The sequence below is a fragment of the Haliotis rufescens genome, unplaced genomic scaffold, assembly GCF_023055435.1.
Source record: "Haliotis rufescens isolate VD_foot unplaced genomic scaffold, xgHalRufe1.0.p SCAF_99, whole genome shotgun sequence".
In the NCBI taxonomy this organism is placed as follows: Eukaryota; Metazoa; Mollusca; class Gastropoda; order Lepetellida; family Haliotidae; genus Haliotis; species Haliotis rufescens.
The window spans coordinates 193,256-210,720 of NW_025964393.1; the positions used below are offsets into that span (position 1 = coordinate 193,256).

The 17,465-nt window shown below is 40.4% G+C and overlaps 1 protein-coding gene across 1 annotated transcript; it reads left to right on the top strand.

The window, feature by feature from the left end:
* The first annotated feature begins 3,106 nt into the window (after positions 1 to 3,106).
* Positions 3,107 to 8,406, top strand: LOC124120304. Its single transcript, XM_048391799.1, has 3 exons — positions 3,107 to 4,282; positions 5,002 to 5,055; positions 6,658 to 8,406. The coding sequence occupies exons 1-3, from the start codon at positions 3,109 to 3,111 to the stop codon at positions 7,290 to 7,292; spliced, it is 1,863 nt and encodes a 620-aa protein (XP_048247756.1). The 5' UTR covers positions 3,107 to 3,108; the 3' UTR covers positions 7,293 to 8,406.
* The last annotated feature ends 9,059 nt before the right edge of the window (positions 8,407 to 17,465 follow it).

Here is a 17,465-nt window from a genome sequence, read left to right on the forward strand (position 1 = left end):
GATTTTGATGTAATCTGTAAGGAAGATATTCGGGTGCTGGTTAAGTCTTGAGTTTACGAAAACTCACGGGTGCTTCAGTCTTTACCCAAGTAAATCCAATTTCACAGTCAATAGATGTTATGGATGGTTACGTAGCCTCGCCGTAGCTAGATTTGACTTTCAAGGAAATATTGCTGGATGGTTAAATTGAAGCTGCCAACTTATGTTCTTCGCAGCTTTTATGCGCTGGGTGGTTATTTCGAACGTCTACACTGGACCCACTTTAGAGGAGGACATGTGAGGACCGAAGCAATCAACGTATTTGGATTTAAATTCACATGAGCTGCCATCTTGATCCCCTCCACATCAACGATAACAAACGGCATGTTTTGTACATGTTTTCTGTCCATGGTCAAACTTCTGCCAAATGCCAGTGGGCCCCCAACAGGGATACAAAGAGGGAATACTTAAACAGAAACATTACAAAAAATGAACCACCAGATTGACCCATTAGCCACCGCCTTCTGGGCTTTAAGACACTCGGCAAAATTGCAAATAATTCAACATACAAACATACATATTTAGTTTGAATACAATTTAAGCAGAAGTAACGCACAGGGCTCGGCGCATAGGGACCAGCCGATCGATAGGACCGGGCCCATCCCACCACCCGTCTAGGCAAAGTAAGGGTCGAAGTGGTGTATTGGGCAAAGAAACGCTTTTAGAATAGGAATAATGAATAGATAAATATGATTAACATACAATCAACTATGTACATTTGAAATACTAGGGGAAGTGATTTGAACACGGGGAGTCATTTGGGCCTACTAGGGTGCAATGCTTTGTGTCTGCGCCTTTGCTCTAAATACGCGAGAGTGATCTCAGCCTTGGCCTAAGTTACTTTAGAGTGATCTAAGCCTTAGCCCAAGTCATTCTAGAGTGATTTCAACCTAGGCCCAAGTCACTCTGGAGTGATCTCAACGAAGGCCCAAGTCACTCAAGAGTGATATGAGCCGGGGATTGATTTACGCCTCCACCTAAGGTGTGCTTTCTGCATTTCAAGAGCAAGCATTTCTCTGCACGCGTTTTTTTTTGTTAACAGTGGATCAGACTTATAGTGTTGGCGGGATGGGTTCCTTATCTCTCGGGTATCAGCGGGTGTTAGGTCCCCTGTCTGAAGGCGTCCTGGGTGTAGTTATTTGGTGACCGCAAGTTTGTCCAGTGCTCGGGAGTTATACATGTGTATCTCTGCTTATTTTAGTCCTGCTCAGTGATGTTGTTACCTGCGTGGGAAGCATTCATGCTTTCGGCTACAAACACTCAGAACTAAATTTGATATTGATGATACTTAACTGGTGTAAAGAATAATACCTGTAAAACCTTAAACGGTTACTTTATCTGAACAACTTGGAATAGTACACCATACATGTGTATTTAAAACGAATAACCCTGCATACTATCTTGGAATGATGAGTTTTACAGTTGTAACTCAATAATGAATAAGACTCCATCCTGAGGAAGAACGATTGTTCAAACTTGGAATATAACATCCAGTAATTAATTCAATATTGAGTAACGCTTGATCCGCCCTGTTTAAGAATGGCATTGACGATTGCAGGTGTCCGATTGTCGATCAGGTGAAAATAATAATCTAAATATGTGCATCTAAATGCACTACATGCTTACAGTACCTTAAGCGTTGTGAAACCTCAAACAACCATTACTATGTTTATGTGATCATTCTGGAATATGACTGGTCGACTGTCAAAGTCAACGTCACCATGACAGAGGCTTACAAACAGTTTATGACCAGAAGAACATTATATGTCAGGATACTCCTGGACATACATGATTTCATGGACTTGTTAAATATGCTTTGTTTGACGTTGGTGAGAGTTTAAGGTCACCATAAAACAGAATAACATTATATGCTAGGATATTCTTCAAACTATACATACATAATCTCATAGACAAGGGTCTTGTTAAACTTTTGACTCTTTGTTTGACTTTTGTGAAAGGTCAAGGTCAAGGTCACTATAATTTTAAAAGGCAAGTTCCACATATGAGCAAGACTTCCATAAAATATACCAAAACAAAGAATATGTGTGTGCATTACTTCAATTATATCTACTTCACGATGGTTGATTTATGCTGTGTCTGAATATGCTATTTCTTACATGCAATCGTGCCACTATGGATCCAACTATTTGGAATTAAAGTAAGTGAGTGAGTATGGTTTTAGCAATATTCCAGCAATATGATGAACTGGGCTTCACACATTGTACCTTTATCGGGAATCGAACCCGGGTCCTCGGCGTGACGAGCGAACGCTTTAACCACTAGGCTACGCGACCGGCCCTATTTGGAACTGAAGAAAACAAAACAGATAATAACACGAGCACACATCTAGATATGCAAATACACTATCTGTAGCTGAAGTCACATGATAATATTATGTGCGGCATGGTCATCAGTCCCATGGATATAGTTTAGACTGCATGTCCCCAACCAGTTATTTGTCATACGCTCATCAGTTCTGTCTGTTTGCGTTGGTAAATATCTACTACTGAGCAAATATTGTCGCAGTGGGACCTTTTTATTCTGAATCATGTTACTTAAACAATGTTTGGTAGCAGGAAATACTAGTAACATTGTTCAAGTCTGAAATGTTCACTTGCAAGGTAATGCATTATCATCAAGATAAGAATGTTGTTAAAAACATAATAAGGTAGGCTATAAATTCACTTACTGCAAAGAAAATATTTTACACGAAACAAAGTTTAGATTTGCTCCTTTCCTGTTTTGATCATATGTTGATAAATCCTCAAAATATCATTTTCTTCATTTTAAATAACTTGTAACTTCACCAATGTCACATGTTCTTGTTTGTTTGTTAATATGAACTTATATTCTCAATAAGGATATTATTACGTTGAATTTTGTACAGGAAGACAGTCGTGCTAATAAGCAATACTAACATTTTTTTTCCTGCAGTTTTAAGTGGTGTACGTATCATGCAAGTTTGGCTGTGTCTGCCATGACTTCGAATCAGTTGTCACGAGATGAAAAGAAAAATTATATTGGAAATCCGTAATGCCTCATATGTATTAAATACATTTCCAGATAACCATGTCGGACTACGTATCGGCGTCCTTCATCAAGGACCTCCTCACCGAGTGCCCAATATGTACAAAACACTTTGATGAGGCCAGACGGACACCTCGTCGTATGCCCTGCTGTGTACAGTCAATATGTCAGGCTTGTCTAGAGACGCACAGCAAAGGACTCCTAACGTTATCATGTCCCATGTGTCGACAGCAACATAATCTGGCGGGTGGCGTGAAGTCTCTGCCCAAAGAGCCTATCATCCAAAGAATCCTGGATCATCTGAAGATTGTGAAAGGTCTCCATCTGCCATGTACAGATTGTCCTGATGGTAACCCTGCCATGTCCAGATGTGATGACTGCTGCGTCTTCCTGTGCCAAGAATGTATAAATGCCCACAAAAGACTTCAGTCTATGCGAGATCACAAAACTGTCAGTTTTGATGACATGAGGGAACGACCAGCTGAGAGCTTCTGTCGCCTCCATAAGTGTACACAACATCACCAGCCTCTACAGTTCTACTGCCACACTTGTGACCAGGCCGTCTGTGTGTCTTGCACAGTAGTGGAACATGATAAAGGGAGTGGGCACAACGTTGTGTCTGTTGAAAACGCACATGAAAGTAAGGCTGCTGAAAATGAAGACGTCTTGCAGAGATTAGATGAGAAAGGCAAAGCTCTTGAAAAAGCAGCTGAAGATCTACAAAAGAAATGTGACAACATAAAGTCAACAAGAAGCACTGCCAAAGATGATATCAACAAAGCCTTCACCAATCTGATGGAGGCATTGCAGCAAAGGAAGACTATCATGTTGTCAGAAGTTGATAGAAGGTCAGATGAAGCTCTGAAGCCAGCAGAGGAGGCATTGGATTCCACAGTAACGCTGCTGACTAAAGTGAAGTCTTCTACAGAATACACGAGACAGATGAGAGGCAAAGCTGACAAGATAGAGGATCTACAAGTGATGGGATCTTCAGCTGCCTCTTTGAATTCCATCTTGGCGGAGATACCTAAAGATGTTGGGTTTGCCAGGATTGGAATCAGCTTCGTTTCTGCATGTTTCCAGAAAATAACATCATTGATGCAGATAGCTGGCATTGTGCGAGTAGTATCATTTTCACCTGCTCAGAGACCTGACGACGTCCCTTTGAACAGGATATACAATTCAATCACTCTGGACCAAGGTACTTTGGAACAAGGTAAGTATATCTTAACATTTCTTTTAAAGGTACACACTGTGATAATGTTTGTTTGTTGTTTAATGCCGCACGCAGCAATATTCAACTATATAAAGATCTGTAAATAATCGAGTCTGGACTAGACAATCCAGTGATTATTATCATGAGCATTGATGTACGCAATTGGGATACGATGACATGCATCAACCGAGCCAGACCACCCGATCCCGATAGTCGCCTTTTACCACCAGCATTGGATTCAGAAGATCAATTCTAACCCGGATCTTCACGGGTACTGGGAAAATGTTTGTATGTGAATACAATTGCTCACTAGCCACAGATCAAAGTAGAAGCATAATAGCTTCTATAGTATTTTTAATATGGCTGAAAAGGAAATCAAACGCTTTGGGTGGAAACTTTTAAAGCAGAAGAAAATCTATTTTAGGGAACAACTGCATGAGCTTTTGTAATTTCAAGGAAACATGTCTTGTTTTTGCAACAGTGGTATGTCTAAATTTTACTTCGGGACAGAAATAAATATAATATAACAACATACTTGTAACTAGCTATTCACAAAGTTTGTACTGTATATTCCAAAAGCGAACTACGAGCGAATTGTGTAGTCATCTCAATAAAATTATCTGAAGTTCCTAATTTGAAAATGAAAATTCAATAATACAAATAATTCGCCAAAAGTAACTATAATGGTAGAATGTGAAGCAAAATGTTTCCTTTTACAGCAGCAGCAGCAGAACATATGAACCTGGAGCATGTAGGAGGAGGTAGAATGTATTGTGAGTTGGCAATATATACCTTATCTGTGACACTTCATGTGAACGAGTGAAGTTACTTCAATGGTATTATGCCTTTTTGTGTTTCTTTATGCATTTGAATCGAAATTTCTGCTCGCATTGGCAAAATCAAAACACGGGAATTTGGCCAACATGTTTAACTTAAACTTCAGGTATATTGATGATCTGATAGAGTTCAATAATTGTCATATAGCAAATTTCTCTTCAACTTATTCACCCACCTGAACTAGAGATACAAGCGGCAAGTAAAACCGCCTCGTCTGTATCATATTTGGATCTATGCATAAAGATTCAGAGTGGCAATATGACTGTATGAGAAGAGAGATGAATTCAACTTTCCAATAGTCCACATTCCCTTAATATCGAGCAATGTTCCTGCAGCTCCAATCCACATTTCGCAAATCTTGTGGTACAATAGAGCATGCTCTTTCCACGAAGATTTCATAGAAGGTTATACGACTCTTGCTCAAAAGTCGTTTGACACGGCACAACATTCAAGGCCTTAGTAAGGGTTTCATAAAGTGTTATTATAGACTTCCTTACTTGACGCATCAGTGACAAGAATGATGCATTTCCATATTTTGCTTGTACCATATGCTCCCATGTTCATTAAGGTGAACTCTTGACTTGCCTTTCCACGTGTTTGTGACAGGTGGGGCAGGATACACTCACATTTCGCGAACACCTGGTATCATCACTAGTTGATAGTGATTCGTAAATATAAAAAGTCAGTCCAAGAGAATAACCAGTCTCAATTTTCCAACGGACCAGGTTTCATTGGGCGAAGACCGCATGCTTTTGATATAGTCGGAATCGTGCAGCGGATTCTGCTACTAGAAGAGATTTAGCTGCTGACAAATCAAGGATTCGAACCCACAATCATTGGATCCTGATACGCCTAATACGTCATGGGATCCTTAGACATTATCGGAGAAAAGAATAGACCAGTTACATTCTTGGATTATATAAACATTTCTACTGTACTGAGGATTTATTTAATTCTTATCACCGTTTTGCCATTTGTGCCCTACGGAATCTGTTTCGGCAGATATTCGAAGCTGATAAGTTTCCGACTTCCTGAATTTATGATTATTGTGTTTCATGAAATGCTTATAGACACAAAACGATCCAGCTGTTGACCTTTCTGTTACTCTTAAGAAGTCGGAAAACTCCATCATTATGCATTCGGTTTGGAACATATAATTTCGTTTCCCGTACTCGGCATTAATGATTTGTTTGATACCATGTCCAAGTCCTAATTCATGAACGTCCATTGCATGTGTATTGGAACTGATATCTTTATTGAAGTGTCAAGACGTCTTGCCAGCTATTATGTCCATTAGTGCACATATGAGTTCATTTTCCAAGGGGTGTAGATTAATATTATAAAGCATGTGCATTTTGAAAATTGTGTTCTTTCTACGATTGAATGACTAGATTTTCGAATTGTTATTATGAAATTCTTGTGTTATATATTTCTGTAGTATTGTAAATGCTATTGATTACACTGATGGTAAAGTAAAGGGTCGGCATACATTCATGTGTATCATGTGTAGTGGATTCATGTTATTCTGTTTACTCTAGATGCTGACCCGGAGTGGGACAGCAGCACTGCCAATGCACAGCTGACGGTGTCGGGTTCTGTTGTCACAAATGAAAAGCCTGTTCATCCTCCTCCAGCCTCGAGTTGCCGCCTGCAATCAAACCGTCGTGTTCTTGCGTCAACACCTCTAGTTGTCGGGAAAGGTCAACGCATCATGTGTGCCATGAGGGTCACATTCTCTGTCATAAAGCCAGTAGAAAAAGACAAAGTTATCTTCGAGGTAGCTTTTACTCACAGTCCTATTGAAGCTAACACACTTCAACCAGTAGGATTGAGTGTAACCATAGTAACCTGTTCGAATCATGACGAGTACCTCTGTATCAGGGTGGAATACAATGGGAAATACCTAAGAGACAACACCCTAACTCCAAACAAGTCTGATATACTACACACTCTGGATATCTGTTTCATACTCGATGAAGCCAAAAACACAATCCATGTCCTTGACGTAAGTCACCTGAGAGTCGTCGCGAAGGTTCCTGAGGTTATGTTTAGAGATCCACTGTGGCTGGTGATGTACAGTGGGCTTAAGCGTAACACACGCGTGTCCTGTGAGTTATCGCCAAAGAGAGAAATAGATTTTGAAGACAAAATAAAAAACCTACTCTCAGAGTAACGGTGACTGACCAACTGATTAACAGGGAAATCTTCATTTGTTCGATCATTGTACCAGTGTGCATCAAGTGACAAATTGAACACTGGTTTAACTTGTGTAAATATGGTTATCACATGAAAACATTTACTTATGAGAAACTCAGATCGCCAGAGTTTCATTTATATTATTCACACTACTACTGTGTTTGTGTGAAACAAATTAGCAAAATCATAATGACAAGTTTTATTGCTGGAATCATGGTTGAGCTATCGCCGAAATGTTTGTAACTCACATGCTGACTTTGTTGAGTTAACTATGTCACCCTTAGGTTGTTCTTATAGTCTTACAATGATTATGTTATATACTTAAGCTACACACATAATGCCAACATTTCTCTATGCTTAATTTGCTTTCAAGCTTTTACAAATTTACACCTATTTGGATCAGTAGTATAAGAAATTGACTGATTGAATGTGTAACTGTGGATTGAATGGCTTGTGTATTATCTGTATCTTAATTATGAATGTATTAACCGTGAATAATGTTTTGCTTACTGTTGCTGACTGTTTCTCAAAAAGTTACTTTTCTCAATAAAAGCCATATTCTTATCATATCCAGTAGTTAAATAAACTTATATAGTCGGAGGAAGAGTAGTCAGGAGCTGTCTATGATATTTGACAAACATTTTTTTATTATGCTTGAAAGTTCTATATTATATAAATGAGATTCTTAGACAGATACATATACATACACATATACATATAGCATCGAACATCCCACTGACATTCTGTAATAACCGACCTTTGTTCATAAGTAAATTCTAGGTAATATGTTAAATAATTTCTTACAATGATGGTCACAGCTGAAGATGATTATATGTAAAGACCTCTGTTTCTGATTACTTGGCATACACGATATTTTCTCTCAAAACTGTAAGGGGTATGATTTTTCATATTTTTTAAATGTTTTCTGAAAAGGATAGTAGGTTGAATGAAATAAAGAAAGAAATAGAAAAATGATTTTTAGAACCACAAAGGAAAGAGTTACTTGTTTTCTAAATTGACCTGCATGAAGTTTTATATATCACTGATATTTTGTACTGTAGATATTACTAAATAAAACTGTACAGATTTTATTTAAGGTTTGTTTGTTTTTTAAATGTGATATTCACCTGGACAAATATTTTAGCACTATATATTTCCATATGGACCAGCCATTTATTAAAATCCTATTCTGTATTCATTTTCAGATGAAACTTTACCGTTACACCCTTCTAGTACCAACTTGAGAGCAGGTATTGGTGGGGGTCTTAGATAGTTGTCTTATGTAGATTGCCAAGGTCCATGGAAGCTATAAATACAAGGGGTGGGTGAAATGTTCTGAAACTGAGAAATATGTATTGTTCACCCTTAAGAGTATATATGTATTTAGTACAATGCTTTCCATGCTTACTGGCTGCATTGGAACAAATACAAAACCACGGGCATTCCGTGGGCATTAAACTGTTCTCCGTTGATAAACATGTACCGAATTGGCTACCGTACTGTCATCAAGTAACTCCAACTGAAGAAGAAAAGGGAGAAGAGCCTCTAAGATGATTCAAGCTCGGGAAGACCTTTATCTGCAACCACAAAGGCAAATGTTGATGATGGGCAATGTGATTGTGGATAATCGACGATTCAGCACACGTCACACAGCCGATACATTCGCCATCTCTCATGAAAGAGTTGAGAACACTCTGATGAGTGAACTGGCCATGGCAAAGGTTTCAGCACGCTGGGTTTCATGGCTCCAGACTCCTGATCAGAAACACGTGATCTCGTGAGAAATTACGTCGTTTTTAATCAGACCCAGCTTATTTTGTTGAGATATTTGAAGCCGTGGACGATTTGTGATTTCACCACTATCGGCTAAAGAGTTACGTCTCCTCTTCTGAAGAAATCAGCTGCCAAGGTGATGACTTCGGTTTTGTGGGATGCCAATGGAATCCTAGTGTTGATTACCCCCCGAAAGGTAAGACAATGCAAGGCCAATATTGGGCTGATACTCTCAGGCAACTGCGTGAGAACAGCATTGAACACCGTCCGTATTCAACATATTCGGCACTGTCAAATCATCACCTCTTCAAATATTGAAGAAAGAACTAACTGGCAAGCATTGCGCAATGATGATGACGACATTTCTGCTGTGGATGACGTTTAACACTACCAGGAGGAAGCCATTTTACAACATTGCGGGCACTTCAGCATCGTTGACAGAAGTTTGAGAACCTCGGAGAGGATTAAGTTGAAAAATAGTCTCCATGGGAAAGTGACTCTGTTGACAAATGCCTCAATACACCCAGCAATGAATGCGTGTACCTTGGTGGATGAGATGAATGTCACTTTTATTCAGTGAAAGTTGAGAAAAGTTGAGAAAAGTGATATTTTCATTGCAGTCAACATAACACTCGATATGTCATTGAAGTGAACATAACACTCGATATTTCACTACAGTGAACATACACTGGATATTTCACTGCAGTGAACTTAACACTTGATATTTCACTACAGTGAACGTAACACTTGATATTTCACTGCAGTGAACATAACACTTGATATTTCACTGAAGTGAACTTAACACTTGATATTTCACTGAAGTGAACTTAACACTTGATAATTCACTACAGTGAACGTAACACTTGATATTTCACTGCAGTGAACTTAACACTTGATAATTCACTACAGTGAACGTAACACTTGATATTTCACTGAAGTGAACATAACACTTGATATTTCACTGGGTGATTAATAACAGCAATACAAATATGCACTTAACATTATTTGTTAATGTCTTTACGTTCCTGGAAATATTCTGATAGAAAGAGTTCAATGAAAATAACACATTGCTACTTTGCTTGTAGCAGCGATTTCTTGCAGCCATGAAAAGGTTTTGTCTCCTGTATTATTAAACACTCATGCGGTATCTTATATTTGGTTGTGATTGAAGAATTTCATTTTTTCAGAAGGTTTCAAATATTACATATTGTGAGGATCAAATACTGAATATAACCCGCAAATCTAAGAACAAATGTATCTCATAATAACAACTTTGGAAATAAACTGTATCATGGTGTTGGCTGGTGTAAGCTGAATAAACTGACGGGAAGAGTCAATGTTGATGATCCGCATCCGTGGTTAAGTGGATAGAGCTGAAGGTCCGTGGTCCACGTCATTCTAAAAGATAAGATGTTAACGATGGTAATTGTTGTTTCCCTACCTGCTCTCCGCGTTAAAGTAACACAGAGATAATATTGCAGTCTCACGTGTTACGAAATGAAAAAGATCATTAATTTCATTTTGAGTGTGCTGTTTTATTACAATACACTAAAATAACATTGAAAACAATAGTTGGCCAGTGGCTAAGAGTTCCTATAGCAGCTTTACTAGAAAACTAGAAACGGGATCTGATTTGCAAGGACACAAGGCCGAACTATCATAAACTGAGAAAAATAATTTGAAAAGTGGCTAATACTGTCTTTCACAGTGTTGTCATGACAACTGGTCACTGTGGCGCTGAACTACTAGGATTCGAGGCCGAAATGATGGATTTCCGCTGACAGATATTGGATGACGATTCTGAAACAAACAAGTCTTTGTTACCAAATGATCTCCACGATCATCAACTGTTGAGAAAGGAACATTCGCCAGAGGAAGCTGTTGTGAAAAATAGCCTTGCGGTTTAGACATCATGATGTCTGTCGTCATGTTGTTAAAATATTAACACATATTAAAACATCATCAACACAACACCACACAAGCGCGTGAATTAATGTTCTTATTGGGCCATAAAACAGTTGTCCTGGTGAAGTAGTCTATTTATTTTGTTTGTCTGTTGTTTAACGCCACACACAGCAATATTCCAGCTATATGACGGCGGTCTGTAAATAATCGAGACTGGACCAGACAATACAGAGATTAACATCATGAGCATCGATCTACGCAATTGGGATACGATGACATGCATATCAACCAAGTCAGCGAGCCTGACCACCCGACCCCGTCAGTCGCCGCTTACGACAAGCATAGTCGAATTTTACGGCAAGCATGGGTTGATGAAGACCTATTCTAACCCGTATCTTCACGGATATCCAGTAATTTGAAATATTGACGATGTGCATCAAGAATGCTCTTCATGATAAATGAATCATGATTCAACAAATTGCATTCGATTATAGGCACAAACAAGACTGAACGACATTATCGCTAAATAAATTATGATGTGGTGATACATCACGTATATAATAAGGATATTAGAAATGTATTTCTCCAAAACTAGTAAGGCTACGTTCGTGTACACGTATCTCGTTACCTTTGAGCACCGTGGCCTGATGTTTTTCCTAATAACAAAATAGTTATGTGTACCGTATTCGACGTAATAAGCGCCCCACTCTAATAAGCGCCCACGGCGATATTTGCTAATATTTTGGCTAGTGAACAATCCCAGTTAGCACCCCTTCCGATTGATCAATGTATACAAGACTTATTTTTTCGTGTATAATACGCCCTCGTGTTTTATATGCACCCTTAATTATGGGCAGTTAGATTCTGGAAAATATATCTGTCGTGTATGATACGCACATACATTTCTTTTGTATATCATCAATAATATTTATTTATGTACCATGCAGGGAAACCGCGATTATTAACGTATTATTTTATTTGACAAGTGATTGCTGCTACGTGAATATGCTTAAAAAACACTTCAATAATAGATTTTGTCCCAAACAGTTGATATGAGCAATCAAGCCCATGGCATTTCCTTATGAGGGCTCAGTGTCATGCCACCTTTTTAAAGAAGACAATTTGCTTTTGGCGATTAAATGACAACCATTGTGTTACTAGGACAACGAAGAAGCTACGATTCTGTGAAGCAAGAAAATATAACCGGTTAAAACTATATCCATATGTAGCTTATTATTTATAAAATACGGACGCAAAGGTAGGTAGCGCAAACAACACGATAAACCATTCAGGGCTGGTGGATGTCATCTAGGATATAAAAACACCAGTCAGTATCCATGGAAACTCGATGAAAGAAAGACCTCTTGAATATGCAGTAGTTTATTTAAATTTTATGTCATGTTTGATATTCAGGGTGATATATGTGAGAGACAGTACAGCGTTCATGGAATGGTATCAGATCTGTTCACTCAGCTCCACTCTGTACACCGCCTGTATCTATGGGGCTACATTAAGCATTAAACTGGTGTTTTTCTGCTGGCAGATACTGGATAAGGATTCTGAAACAAAGAAAATGTAGCCTTGTTGACTGTTGTTTCCATCTTTCAAGTCAGGTCTCTGTTGGTCTGGTCTTTGGACATGTCCGCACTATACTTAACGTGTGATAGGGAAGGCTATAGTTTGTGACTGAAGTGTTTGTTCGTCACAGTGAAGACCCAGATTCTATTCCCCTTGTTGTCTATTTTTTGTACCTCCCGCCTTGATATTGATAAAATACCGCTAAAGCGGAGTAAAACCTAACTCACTAACTCTATGTTTTAAGATGTGTGAGGTGAGGGCTTAATGTCGCGTTCAGGATTATTGTACTTATTATTGCACTATTATTGTGCGTGTGCGTGTGTGTGTGTGTGTGTGTGTGTGTGTGTGTGTGCGTGTGTGTATGTACTAGTCCGGAATGATGCCGATTTTATAGTGCTAGCCCATTGAGATACCATGCCACAGTTGAACATGAATACCCCACTCAAACACAGTATACTCCGAGCCGACCAGTCCTTGTTTTAGCCCCTTAATGCAGAGCGCCAGACAGGGTATGAACGCCAGACGTCGTTCGGTATGACGCGTTCGGGGATCGAACCGCGGACCTTCTGCTCTCCGGGCGGACGCTCTACCACTAGACCACGGAGGCGGTCCTTTATTTTTGAGCGAATGGACACAACAAATACAACGATGTACGTTGTATCTGTTTATGACAACAAGTTACGCAACAGGAATAAAAAATATGCGAGGAAAATACACATCTCAAAATATTGTCAAGATATTTAGTCTCCGTGAAGGAGAGCGCCCTTCCAACGTGGCAGTTACTGCTTGCCCTTCTTTTAACACAGATGATAGTGAGTGAGTGAGTACCCGGGTCTTCGGCGTGACGAGCGAACGATTTAAACACGAGGCTACCCGACCGCCCCCCACAGATGATAGTTTTTTAACAAGGAGGTTTTCATTTAAAAAACTATGAAGCTGGAACTATTAAGACATCATCTAACAGACCAAATGATAAACAATTAGCTATAGTTTGTTTTCTTTCCAGTTGAATTTGGTGTGGATAACCAGAAATAAACAGATCTAGAATACAGCGTCCAAACACTCCCAGAATGTTTGTGCCCATGCATTATACAGACAATGAGGCGAGTGTCTTTGACAAATTCTCAGCTTTCATACGAGATCAGGATTGCTGAACACTGACCTTTCAGCTTTAAGTTTGAGGTTGCTCTTGAGGAAGTCCAGTATGGGCGGTGTGTAGGTCGGGTTTCTGTCCTTGTCGAAGGCGGCAATGCAGGTGATCTGGAGGAAGCAGGCGGGGTCGGTGTTGTGGAGGCGGAACTGACGCTGCCCCGACAGGACCAACACGTTGAGTTGCTGGCAGAGGGAATACAGGACAAAGAGTGAGTGAGTGAGTGAGTGAGTGAGTGAGTGAGTGAGTGAGTGAGTGAGTGAGTGAGTGAGTGAGTGAGTGAGTAGTGAATGAGTGAGTGAGTAAGTATGGTTTTACATCGCGGTTTTTTTCCAGCAATAACACGGCAGTGGACAAAAAAAATGGTACCCTTTTGTACCCATGTCGGGAATCGAATCCGGGTCTTCAGCTTGACGAACGCTTTAACCACAAAGTTACCCAACCGCCGCTCAGGACAAAGAGATATACAACAAACACATGCTTATGGTGCTGACAAACCCGGGCGATTTGAACTCATGACTAGATACGGACACAGCAAAGCGATGCAACTCTGCACGGCGAAACGCGGCGTCTCAGACCACGGGGCCAACTGTGCCATGTGAAAGATCCGGGATTCAAACCTCATTAAAGCATAATGTGTTAAAACCAATCAGTTCTCAACCCAACCCAATCACGGCTCAGCGCGGCTTTGAAGAGTGTTTCAGTTATATCAAGACATCTCAGCTTATTGTGGGAGGAGCACCCAACGGGAGCCGCTTGTAGACGTATACCATCTTGTCGAAACCCATGAAGATCCGGGATAGAATAGGTCTTCAGCAACCCATGCTTGCCGTAAAAGGTGACTATGCTTGTCGTAAGAGGCGACTAACAGGAACGGGTGGTCAGGCTCGCTGACTTGGTTGATGCATGTCTTCGTATTCCAGTTGCGTACGTAGATCGATGTTCATGATGTCAATCTCTGGATTGTCTGGTCCAGACTCAATTATTTACAGACCGTCATATAGCTGGAATATTGATGAGTTCGGCGTTAAACATACGCTGAACTTTAACAGTCAGTTATTATATTTCATTATTTATTTCGACCTACCCAAACTAATTGGTTACAAAATTCCGTCAACCTAGTGTACATATTAGTAACGTGAGCATATGTCCTTCAGGTTGGTGTACAACACACACATCGGCATGATGACGTCAGGGATGACTTCAAAAACAGCAGTCTCTATTTTAAGATGATAAAATATAATATATATAATAATGGTTATCATACAACCAAACTGCATCTACGTCGAACATTCAGTCAGTCTGTAAACAACACATGAGTGAAGATCTGAGTTAAAATTGGTCTTCAGCAACCCATGAGGTGACTGAGTTAGAATTTGTCTTCAAGTTAGTAAGAGGCGACTATCGGGATTGGGTGGTGAGGATCGCTGACCTAGTTGATGCATATCATCGTATTCCATTTGCGTAGATCGATGATGTAAATCACTGGATTGTCTGGTTCATACTGGATTATTTAAACCGCCGTCATACAGCTGGAATATTACTCAGTGTGACGTTAAATAACAAACAAAGTAACAAAACCCCGCAATCAGTTGAAGCTGTTGCGTGTCAGCTGTGCACATTACTACCACAGGCAAACACTTGTACCACTAGGGATGCAATATGCCTTGTCATTGCTTCTAGTAGACAGATACGTCAGACTGTCAGTACCCTCGTGAGCCTTCGAAAGCGTTTCAAGGTTTAGAACAGTCTTTCAAAACAGTATCTTTTCGTCCCCACTTCCCTTCTTAAAAAGTCACTGTAGGTTTGAAGGGTGTGTTAAATTGACTTACGGTTACATTGTAGGTACAACCTGGAATCTGATGTAATGCCAGTTACCGTTTCTCCGACTTGTACTGATACTAACGAACCAAGTTCAAAATTCCCAATTTCCCAGATTCTATGGTCATACCCGTTAAAAGAACTACGTACATACAGATGACCAATGCCTCCCAGCCGTGTCGTACCTGTCGAATCCAGTAGCTGGAGGGACGTCTCCGATGGCAGACTGAATGCGTCGCCGGGAGCCCGTGGAACCTGATAACCACGCAGCAAGATAGCTGCAAGAGCTCGGCGGTGGATATCTCCTTTTCTATGTATACAGGTCACTCAAACGGTGCATCAATGTAACAGATAGCCTGATATGATAAGCTTCACCTGATGGCGTGGGATGATCAACCGCCAGACTTGATTATTTACACACGAACGTGATATGTTTAGAACAGTGCTGACACCGGCCTAAAACAACATTTACCCACTACGTGTGTAGGGTTCCGTAAAGGAAACACATTAACGGAGTGAGTGAGTGAGTAAGTGAGTGAGTGAGTGAGTGAGTGAGTGAGTGAGTGAGTGAGTGAGTGAGTGAGTGAGCTGCACACACTCGGCTCCGGGTCTTCGGCTTGACCTATCCACCAGCTATCGATCTTCACTTATTTCACCAGTGACGCAGGCCACAGGCCGCTTTAGTCACTCACTTCTGTCTTTGCTTGACATTCTTCCGTTGCAGTTAACCCCATCACTATCACTCGAATACAGCTGACATTGCAGTTAGACTGCACTGCTCATAGTCCACTGACAGACATGACCTCATTCCAGTATCAGGGAGGGGGCACGGGTGGCCCAGTCGTCTAAGGCGCCGCGATTCGCTGTGCAGAGTTGCGTCTCTTGGGCACGCCAGAAACCTATGATTGTTTGTTCGAATCCCGGTTCGCCCCGATTATGTTTCTAGGTTTGTCAGCACCATACCCGTGCTCGTGGGTTTCACCGAAGTGGTAAACGTCTGAGACCTGCATCACTTCGGGCTTTCCTCCCACATTAAGCTGACACGCCGTGATATAACTGGAATACTGTTAAAAGCGGCGTTAAACCCAACTCACTCACTCACTCACTCAAATATCACGGTGTGTCAGCCAAATACGAGGAAAGCACAAAGCGCCCCACGACGTGACCGTAACCGCTTTGGTGAAAGGAACGCAAGAAACGCTAGATTTTACAGAAGCAACCAATAACCCATGTTTTATAGAGTGTTGTTACATCGCGCATTGCAGTCATCAAGTCACCGATTCATAGCGATATTTTATGACTTTAACACATTCGTTTTTTTGTAAATGAAATCCGGATTGGTACACAGGGAAAACATTGCTTATGTACTTTGTAGATACTGCTCCAGGGAAAATCAGATTACAGTTGGCGACTTTATATTATGTAAAAAAATGAAATTAACCTGTAACCGTAAGCTGGAGCTAGCGGTGTCCGAGTTAAAGGAATGCAGCATCACAATTTCAATATTTTACCCCAAAAATAACTAATATTCGAGTCCTTCACTTTTGACAGTAAAATAGCGGACTGATTTAAGAACCTCCACGTTGATTGCGGCACTAAATGTAGAGCTGCGGTAAGAAACCGTTCTCAGGTCATACTCATTCTCAAAATACATCAATACAATAGGTTATAGCGTTGGCATTGACCATTAGACTCCCCCTCCCCCCAACACACACACACACACACACACACACACACACACACACACACACACACACACACACACCGCCCCATCCTCACCGTTAATGTACCAATGGAAGAATCCCATCCAGCCCACCGTATCAACGTGTAGGCTAGAATAGATTTCGAGGACATGTCTCACGACTGACAGTCTGGATGAGGCAAAGATAACAGTTTTGTGTATCGTGATCAATGTTGCCTAAA